Here is a 10842-nt window from a genome sequence, read left to right on the forward strand (position 1 = left end):
TTTATTAAATAAAATGCAGTTCAAATACAAGGGGCCTCTGTGATGCATTTTGTAAACCATAGAATGTGTAACATGTTTGGACACTGAGAGGGCTTTCTCTGACTGTTAACAAAGTACATACCGTTAACTACTGATTTGTATTGCATTCACAGCCTTTCAGAGACATGAGATGATAGAGGTGCAGTTGAATTTAACAAAGCTTCCTACATTGGTTTTTCACATAAGAGGAGGATCAGGCTCGCTAGTGACAAAAAGTCAGCAATCATTAAATGATATGACTAAATCACAGACAGAACCCTTTATAGGTATAGTTGGCTTTATAGAGTTCAAATGAGTATCACCAGCTAATGTAGCCTAATGTTTTCAGTTTTTTGGACAATTTTGTAACCCTACTTTGTGGAAACATTCTCTTGCAGTTAATGAAAGGCCTATTGTGCTGCTTTTACTGTTTAGTAGCATTTATTTCTTGTCTTCCTAGGCATGTAGGCACTTTCATTAGAAACCTTCCATTTTGTCATTGCAAGCATGGAAACGAGCTGCACAGTTAATGTAGTAAAGAGCAGCATGAATGCATGTGAAAACATTTTGGTGAGGGGCACTAACAGCATTTTGTTTACTTTTTCAAACATGCCCAGAGAAGACCTGCTCGCTTAGGTAAGCTAGCTAAGACAACCAGGCTCTTATGTAATACAGCAGTACATTACGCTCCAAACCTCACGTCACTGGATTCCCTGAGATTACACTGCACTGTACACCTAAGTGCACAGCGAACACAATGTCCTCCTTAAAACACAACACATTTAGCAGCGGTCACGTTTTCCTACTGCTGGCTGCGTTGGCCAATCAGAGGCCTGGAAGTCTACTAGGTGGGCGGGCGTAGCAACCTAAAGAATGTGACCGTGACGTGATGTCCAATACTCCAGACAAGCCACGCCCTTAACGACCAAATATGGCAGAGTAACACTAATACTGTCCCTTGTATTTTTCGCTGGCCAGGAAGGCGAGTAAACCCACGCGGGCCGTCGGTAGGCTACTTTTCATTTTGACGCTACAACGGTTAATGTCAACGGTCGCTGCCACCGTGCTCCGCATGTGACCGAACGGACAGGGGAGGGGATGTGTGTCTCGTGTATTGTAACGTGGAACACCGAGTTCTAAGTTAACGCAACGTTAGCTGGAAGTGAGCAGCATCAGCAGCGACCACACCGAGGAAAGAAGTCGCAGACACCTCGACCCTGTTGCAAGATCGAATCCCTCAGCTTTGAAGTCAGCCGCGGTGGACCAGCGCCAAGAACAAAGTAGCTATGCATATTCTTTTGTGTTTCATGTTGTGAGGTTTGTAGTTAACGTTATCGGTTAACGCTCTAACGTTAGCCTCGTATGTAACCGTTAAGTTAGCCTTGTTAAGTTGGGCCGTCATATACCAAATGTTTTAACGTTATTCCAATTAACTAGCTAGCTAGCTACCTTTCCATGTCATACAAATTAACGTTTGTGGTAACGTTAGACTATAACGTTAACGTTATATTATCCCAATAATAACAAAATGTAGCAAACGTCAGTAACTTTATTATTATTTATTTTTTATATTTTAGCTAACGTTAACTAGTACTACGCTAACATATTTTGAGTAAGACAGCTGACGTTATGACTTTGGTGTTTTTATTTAGTTGCGTTGATAGTACAAAACTAGCTAGAGAACTTCGGGAAGGTAATATAAATGTTTGTGGAAGGCACCTATTTTTTGAGTCGTTAGGCAAAAAAACCTTTAAGCCAAAAAAATGTATAATAATCTGTAAGTATATTGTAATTCAAGTGGTCTGAGAGAAAACTAGACTTCTAGAGCTCCTCATTGCTTTAACTTTACATCCATGGGGCATATGGATGTAGCTAGTCAAAGATTCTTTCTGATGTATTGTGGCAAAGAATTTCTAATAAGGGAAAAAGTTCCACTCTCTCATTACTTCCGGCTTCTGAACTGGTTGCAGTTCCACCAGAGTTCCATATAGAGGGCGCTCACAGGCCAGTGCAGAATGAATGGGACTCTATGGAGCTATACCCCTCAAAATCCACTTTTCTCAGGATATAATTTTTTGTCTAGTAATTTGAATGTTGCATTCAAAAGGGGAGGCTAAGAAAATACACACTACTGTCGCTTCTTTGTTCTAAAAAGCCTTTTAAAATGTCAATGATGTCATACACATATACGGCCAGAGATACTGCTTTACGGCAAGCTCTGAGTTGCTTCCTTTGTTCTCTCGAGGCATCGACAACACAGCTGACAGGTTAGGCTCTCCCTGTTAATACACGTGCTAGAAAGAGGTTTGCTAATGTTTTAAAGACCACGCCGAAATATTTACTCTGACATTCTGGTTCTGCTTTGGATGCCGTTAAGCGGGATCTCCAAACGTAATCAGTCCTTCACTGACCAATCAGCATTCATTAGCAGAATGCTAGCGCGTTATGGGCAACAACGACTCAACCTGTAAGAAATCGAAAGGACACAAGTACTCGTTCATTCAACTTTTGACCTATAATCCATGTTGAACTTGCAAAAACTACAATCAAATCTGAGATTCCTCAACGACAATCAGGCGAAAGAGACAAATGTAGCCGTCTAGCTCCATAGAGTCCCATTCATTTAGCACTGGACCGCGATCACCCCCAGTGGAACTCTGGTGGAACTGCAACCAAATTCTGTACAATGGGGCTGAATAGGGAGTGGAACGGCTTTCCGTAGACGGGCTTTGATTGTGGTCAGAGGAGACTCTCTTCTTTGAGGTTTATTGGCGGTTGGCAAACAACTATTTGGTGATGTCCACCACCAATTGGTGTGGATTAGAATATCTAGCTAGCTAATATGTACAAAATTAAAGGAGAATTCCTGCCAATTTTTTTTGTTTTTACGTTAATCTTGATCACTATAGCTACGCGAGAACTTTCGATAGAAAAAAACCCCGACCCGAATCAGTGCAGGTAACACGGAGAAGCTGCAGCTACATGTACAAGCGTCCCCTGAGTTAAAACGGCAGTTGTCGGGGCAAGTTTTAGAGTGCCTTTGTGCCTCTTAACAGACACAAAATGCAACTAATATGTCTGTGCCACATGAACAGGGCCCTTATGTATCAACAAGATGCGTTTTCAACTCAGACAGTGTTTAAATTCACCTACCCTGGTCCCTGTCTCGATCCTGCTGGTAGCTAGCTTGCCCTGCTAGCTGGTAGCCGCCACACTAAAAGGAATAACATGTCCGTGATAAATGGAAGGGGGACGTAATTGAATTTTGGCTGTACAACCACATTGCGCATTGTAAAGTTATTTTATGAATGAAATAGAAATATTACATACCGGAGGGCCAATTTGGGGTGGGTTTTACATCATTTACAAACCCGTAATTGTGTCCATCTGTTAAAAGCCCGACCGAAGTTGACTCGTGTTTTAGTCCATCGTCTTTCCCTTTTTAGCTTTTTAGTTCTTTGTTTAAAGGTGCTCTAAGCAATGTTGGGTGATGTCACTTCTTGTTGACGTTTGAAGTATTGTCAAACAAAACGGAGGCTAGCTCTCCTCCTCCTCCCTTCCGCGCACTAACCCCCCAACCCCCACCCCCAAATCATTCTTGTCTGTTATTGGCTGGAACACTGTTTATGTTTGGTGGTGTAGGTTGGCGCAGTTTGTTTTTGTTCGCGTGTGTGGAGCCTGGGCTGTCTAACAGAGACCGCGTTTTTTTACAGTGTGTTCAGGAGACAGGCAGTTAGCGGATGGTGAGGAGATGTTGGCTGTATGTGACAAAAAATGGTGTAGCCTAAAAAACGCGTGACATCGCTTAGAGCACCTTTTTAATTTCTTTTTTTTTTCTGTGATGGTCCTGCCCCAGTATCAGCCATAACTATAACAGATAATTTCTAAAATTAAAATACAATTAGGCCTATATAAAGAAATATCCTGCTACCCTTTACCTGGCTGGATACTAACACAGGCTTTTCCGGTGTTACTAAGAAATCTGTGACCCATCAGAATGTGACTGTAGCGCCATCTACCTGCCGCGAATCATTCTGTGACTTCGCGGGAAAAACGGAGCCCGACAGAGGCTTTACTAAAAACTATATAAAAACAGCTTTCTTTTCACTGTTAGTCTCGTTTGTTGTTACAGGACATTTAGGATCATCAGATGAAAAATGTCTTCAGCTTCAGAAACATTAAAAAGTTATATAGTCAGTCACTTTAAAAATAAATACAACTAAAGTCATATCTTCTCAATCATATTAATTTAAGATACTGAAATGACGATCAATAACACTCATTTCCTAAGTTTCTTGTAGAATATATATTTGGTCACACTGTACTTTTATCTTTGAGGTTTTTAATCAAATGTCTTCTTTCTTCCTCATACATGGAAGACTTTGGTCAATCAAAGGTCATTTCAGAGAGAGATAGCGTTCCTATTGGCTGTTGGGCCAATGATTTGCCCTGACAAAGAGGGGAGAGGGAGAGCTGCAGGAAGAGATTGCACTATACTTCAAATTATTGTATTTTTTGCATACTACCCACTGTAGCTTAAATGCAGAGCTTTTTGTGTTTATTTACATAAGTACACAACTCTATTTTGTCATTACTGGTGTAGTTGCTGTGAGAGCTTGTCAAGCCAAGGACATTGTCAGAACAGCAGGAAAGAAGATGAGCACCAAGAGGAAGGCTGAGAGTCACTCAAGGGCAGCAAACAGACCACGCATCATGAAGTCTGGCGTCTCCCAGGCTGATTCAGAGAGAGACTCCGGCTTCTCAGGTTCGACCTTGCTCTCGCCACAGTTTTATGTGCTTAGATTATGAGGTATCACTTAATTGAATCCCAGTTACACATCTCCCTGGTCCATAGATGCATGCTCGGAGCACATGAGCACAATGGACAACACCGACTCTGAGGATTCACCCCGTCATGTTGTACAGCAGGGAGCGCAGGCTTCTGGATCGGGGCCCCAGTCCTCCCAGCTGGCTGTGGTGGGAGGCTCCTACTCGAGTCTTTCTCCCATGATCATCATGAACAACGTCCTCCTCAAGCAGGTACGCTGCGGCTACACAGCAAAACCATAACTATATAACATTCTGTGTGGATGAATTATCTGCTTCCACTCAGGTTTCAGCCCTCGGTCTCTTAACTTCAGGCAGTGATTAAAAAAACGTTTTATTGCCGACGTAGTTTGCCCGCACCTCTGCTCGTGCGTGCGTGTGTGTGTCGGAGCTCCGCTCTGTCAATATGCAGAGAGGACAGATAAGCTTCTTTTTTTTTGACGACGTAGTTAAGGCGGCAGGCGTGTCTTGCTTAGGCGGCCGCCTTAACTGCAAAGTGCTGCGGGAACCTCTATGTAGGCAATAAAAATGATGCTTTTTCCGAAAATTAAACCCAAGCTATTGTATATTATTGCTCTTCAATAAAACAAAAGTATTTCTTATCCGATTAATTGATGGAATAATCGGTAGAATACTCGATTACTAAAATAATCGATAGCTGCAGCCCTAATAGTCAGCTAAAAGTATGGTTGAAATAGATGGGTAAACAGTAATAGATTGTGGGGCTGCTAAACAAGTACCGTGGTCTCTGCTGTGATGTGTCAGGCTGACGATAACACATCTATGAGCTGAAGTGGAGATGACGGTGGGGCAGTTGAACTAGTAAGTTAGTGGCTGCTCGTTTATTGTCCTCTTCGCTAGTAACTAACGGTAACGTTATAAATATTCCCCGCCGTCGCCAGGCTCTTTGCTAGCGAGCCGACTTTTGGGAAAAAAGTCTAACGTTATATAGTCGGTACGTTTTTTTCTGAAGTACAATGTCTCTGCTATCCTTTTCTTTTAATCCTTTGGCTTTGCTGCCCCACCGTTTTTAAACAATGTTTGTGGTCTATTCTGTTGGTTAGTCAGCGATAATGCCTCGCTCTTGCATTCGGCCCTCCGCCATGTTTAGCACGAATGACAAAAAAAAAATGCTGCAAACGGAAAATCAACAAGCAACATCAGTAGGCTATTAATAATCAATTATGGTCTGTCACTGCATCGCGATGCATCGTAAAAATGATTAATTTCAACACCCCTACTAGAGACGAGAGAGAAATGGAAAGGGTTACCAAGAGAGAATGAGCAAGACACAGATGTGAAGAGAAGTAAAAAGCCAAACTTTATCTGGTGATTATGTAATCACACACAATTAATTAATAGTAATTCTATGGTTTTGGTTATGGTAAAGTGTAGGGAACTCCACAGCAGACTAAAGTCTCTTCTAATGGTAATAACCAGAGGATGATGTGACAGCTCTCTCGTGATTGGTGAATGGGTCAGTAGATCAGTAGATAAGCATCATGTCAGTCCCTGAAAGGAGGATTAGCTATCTGAGAACAACTGATTGTTAGAAATTATTAGAATTCTTATAAACATTGGCAATTGGAGTTATTGCTGAAGTACAACAGCCAAATGTGTGCACAAAGTTTATGGGTTCATTGGCCGCAAAAAAGAATCGGTCTTAGCAGGAATCTCTGCTACTGTATGTGGAAATGGGTGATTGTCAGTATTTATCATTGCATAGACTAAATGATAACTTTAAAACGATATATTTCTTTATTGTGTCTCAAACAAACAATGGGAAATAAATGCTGTAAAATAGGCAGGTGCTTGTGGGACCTGCCTATTTTTAAATGCTCCTAATTTTGACTTTATTGTTTTTGCAGCCTACAGATAATCCTCCTGCTCTGAAGACCTGGGGGTTTAGTCCCACAGTGGAGGTGGTCCAGCCTGTGGTCCAGCAGCCTCAGGTGGTCTTCCTTCAGCCTGTGGTCTCTCGTCAAGCTTCCCTTGCCTCCAAAGAGGCCCCCTCTAGACATAGACGTACTAAGAAGTATCTTCCAATACTGAAATCCTACCCCAAGATTGCTCCACATCCTGGAGACAGCTCCAGTTCCTCAGGGAGAGGAACTGCCTCCTCCAGCATCTTCTTCTTCTTCTTCTTCTTCTTCTTCTTCTTACTCCTCCTCTTCTTCAGGGTCAAAGAGGGGTAGCAGTTTGACCTCCAACCACCGGGAACGCTGTCAGCGAGAGAAGCAGAAGAGAAAGCTGTGTGGTGGTGCTAGGAACTCTGGTTCAACCACTCCTAGTCTTCCTGCTTCCCCCAGCACCACGTCTCCTCTGCTCCAGAGCCGACTCTCTCTGCCCACAACAGAAACCAGTGCCAGCAGCAGTCCTGCCAGGGAGAGGCCTTCATCAGCTGTCAGCCAGGCAGAGTTTTCCACCTCTCTGTCTGTTATTCACACCACTGGCCCTCCTGCACCGACGGTCACCCAGGAGAACAGCTCATCAGGAGAATGTAACCACGGTGAGAGTGATGCTGATACAAAGCGGAAGCGCTTCTGCAACACTTATAACATCCTTAGCCAATCTGGCCTGCTGCACATCGCACTCCGCACCAAGGAGCTCCTCAGGCAGAACCGGCGCACTCAGAGCGACCTAGACTGCCTAAAAGAACACACAGACCTCTTCCTTCAGGCTCTGTGTAGTGGTGACACCAGCATCTGTGTTAGGCTGCAGGCCAGCCTTCAGGAGGAAGACAGACAGAGAGAGAGAGAGAGAGCTGCTCAGACCTAAAGGCAGATTAGACCTAGACTAGTGCTAGGCAGTAATCCTTTAGACTGAGCTGGGGAAAGGAAGGGGGGGGGAAATACAGACAGATGGACTGAAAATAATGTGCTCCACAATACACCCCCCCCACCCCCAGAATCTGAGCTGTGGCCTACATTTTGGCTGCCTCAGGGCCCTGACGCACCAAGCCGACCTCAAAGACTTTTCATTGCCTCATGTCTTCTAAAAGTAGCACTTGGAACTCCTCGTAAGGCTATCTGGTGGCCAGTTGTCCGCCAAATGTGCACACATATGTTCTGCACCTGTGTGAAAGGTAATAGTTTAGTCAGTATTTTGTAATCTAGGAAACATCGTGGAAAGAGAAGCAAACTACACTACATTTCTTTGCCACAGCATTTGTGAAAATAGCTCAGCATTCATAATGCTCAGATTGTGAATTGAGAAAATCAGTAGAGCCCCTTTTTAAAAAGTTTCAAAGGACACTTTGTACCCTGTGGTTATCTGCCAGTGGTATCTTGTGTTAAAATAAAAAAAATTGAGGTGAAAACAGGATGAAACCACACTAAATCATTGAAATCATAGATTTGGTCACTCAGCCCTCTCTCTAATTGCCTTTGTCAATGATTCAACAAGCGTAATCATCCAAACAGCCTAGTGCCATTAGTGAAGAACACACTGCAAAAACTGTGTGCGGTGGTCATTCACACGCTTTTAAGTGCTGCGCAGTCACCAGCTGTGGCTTGGTGTGTTAGGGACCTACAGACAAACGAAAGGCCAAAACCGGAGCTCCCTGTTCTGCCATACTGAGCCTGACTAGATCTATTCCACTGGAGCTGCCTCTCTGTGCACAGAAATCTTTTGCTCATTGGCAATCAAGACCCTGAAAGATTTGGATCCACTGCATGAAGCGGTGAACATATACAAAACATTTTTTTAAACTAAAAGCACAATACAGGCTCGGAATCTGAAAAATGTATTTCAACCCAAAGACTGGATATTTCAACTTTTAACCGTGCATGACGAGGTGTCCTCATCTAAAACTGAAAGACATCAGCATACTGCTCATTGCTTTTATTTAATTAGGTTTCAACAGTTTTGCATCATTCATGGTAGTCCTCTAAGCTGTGTGTTGATACTCATCATTAATGATCATTGATACTGATGTGTAAAGCTTAACAGACATCCAGTTTGTCTAAATTATTTCATGCAGCTGTTACAATAATGTAAAATCGATGATTATAACAGGCTTATGTCATATAGAATGTGTCCAGGGCCTTTTGCCAGTCAGCATTTTGTAAATAGACAAACGTGCCTACAGTTTTTTATTTTTAGTTCCTGCTTCATTTTTAAACATGATGACAAAGATTTAGAACGCAGCGTTGACTGTTTTAATTTCAGCTTTCCTTTCATGTTGACGGAAGATGTAATACAGTGCAAACTAGCTGGAAGTAAAGCTCTGAACAGCCATTTTGGTATGTTCCCAAAAACATCCCAGTGTAAAGGCTGCTTCCTATAGTTCAACCATATTCATTAGTTACTTGTGTACGAGTTCCATCATTTTGTTTTTGTGTGTTTTTCTATGTACTCGTGGATGTAATTTAATGTGGCATTATTGTCTTAACTGAAGTGCAGACTTTTTCTGTTTTAAGTTCCTGTCTGTTTTCACCTGTGTGAAATATTCATTATGTAACTATTGCATCGTCCAAATTAGGAACAGTTGTGGAGTTTTGTGATGCTTAATATAAACTTTTTGTATAATTATAAGTTATGGCCTTAATATCCATCCCAATGTATGTCACAGAACTTTGCATTTGCACTAAAATAATCTGAGAGCAGCTCTGAAGCATTTTCTGGGCAGAATCTAACGGCAGCTATGGTAGCTCCTTTGAGGCAGACTGCATGTCTTTTTAAATGACTTGAATTGCATTGTGAGGCATCATAAGCCACTACCAGTGTATGAATACTATTCTTAAAGGACAACCATGCATTTACATTGTTTCATATCTCAGCTTTTATTTGGAAGGACAGGAGCACATTGATTAACTTTCAAGCTTTTAGTGTGTAAATGGACTGATATGTCAACAGTTATGCCTTCGTCAGACAGAATCAGTGGACATTTTGACAGAAAAGGACACAGTAGCAGGTGATGCAATGTGTTTCAACAATAGCCACTGTAAATTAACCATTACGTTTTAGTCTCCCAAACCAGATTTGATTGCATGTTTAGGGTCACTGTCCTACTGGAAAACAATGCTGTCTAAACACTCTGCCCTCTGGCTCATAGTTTGACGTTGCACTGAAGAAATTTGAGGTCATCTTACTCTGCAGTGCACCAGTTCCACTGTCTGCCCCAGATGCACTGTACAATCTTTTTGTGGTTGACTGGCTCAGTATCTCCCCTCTAAACACTACTATGGTTATTGTGGTAGCTGACCACAAAACCCTCCAAATGTCTTAAAAAAAGTTCCATTTTGGAACATTTTAGTTTTCCTGACCTGTTCCAAGTATTTTGTGTCTTCCCACTAAAATGGATGTGGTTCAAGCTAATAAGAGCAGCCAAACTGGCTCTTTTTGCACAGACACAGTTAAGTTTCTAGCAACAAGATGTTGACATTATAGACTTTTCTACATTACCAATACATAAATAAAAGCTCAATGTATGAGTTTTTAATCCAGCAGATCTTCCGGAAGACCCACAAATCATTTATGAAGTAACCTAAATGGTTTGTGTGCTACAGTAATGATGTATGTTTCCCAAATGTGATTTAAAAAAAAGTTGTAGAAACAACTGAAATGTTTTGATGCCATGACATGCATCTCTTAAAAGTGTGAAAACCGAACAGCATCAGATGTTAGTATTTTTTTCTTTTTCTTTTGTTTTTTGAGAAAGGGTTTGATGTAACATGCTTTGGGTTTATTTTTGTACATTTTTAGTTTGAGGCTCATTGCTTGTGTAATAAATGTTATTCCAAATAAACCTTGTTTGTTGGGTATGATTTTATGTCTCATTTTTACAGCGATATTTGGCCAAATGAATAGTACTGCTTCTTGATTACATAAAGAGGAGCATCATGTCTTGAATCTTGGATAGAGGTGAGAAAGAGGAAGACTGAGATGTTTATTTTTATTTTTTTAGAGTTTTCCACATACTCCTCAGAGAAAGTGAGAAGTGTCTGCACTTACAGCAAAAAAAACAGAATGTGTGGATTTTGCAAACACGAGATT

The 10842-nt window shown here is 41.7% G+C and overlaps 1 protein-coding gene across 1 annotated transcript; it reads left to right on the forward strand.

The window, feature by feature from the left end:
- The first annotated feature begins 935 nt into the window (after positions 1-935).
- On the forward strand, positions 936-10613 carry cipcb (CLOCK-interacting pacemaker b). Its single transcript, XM_078274392.1, is given in 5 exon segments — positions 936-1298; positions 4622-4783; positions 4874-5058; positions 6714-6959; positions 6961-10613. Coding segments are annotated over 4 exon segments (1203 nt in total). The 5' UTR covers positions 936-1298; positions 4622-4674; the 3' UTR covers positions 7624-10613.
- The last annotated feature ends 229 nt before the right edge of the window (positions 10614-10842 follow it).

This window comes from Sander vitreus, chromosome 18 (genome assembly GCF_031162955.1).
Source record: "Sander vitreus isolate 19-12246 chromosome 18, sanVit1, whole genome shotgun sequence".
In the NCBI taxonomy this organism is placed as follows: domain Eukaryota; kingdom Metazoa; phylum Chordata; class Actinopteri; order Perciformes; family Percidae; genus Sander; species Sander vitreus.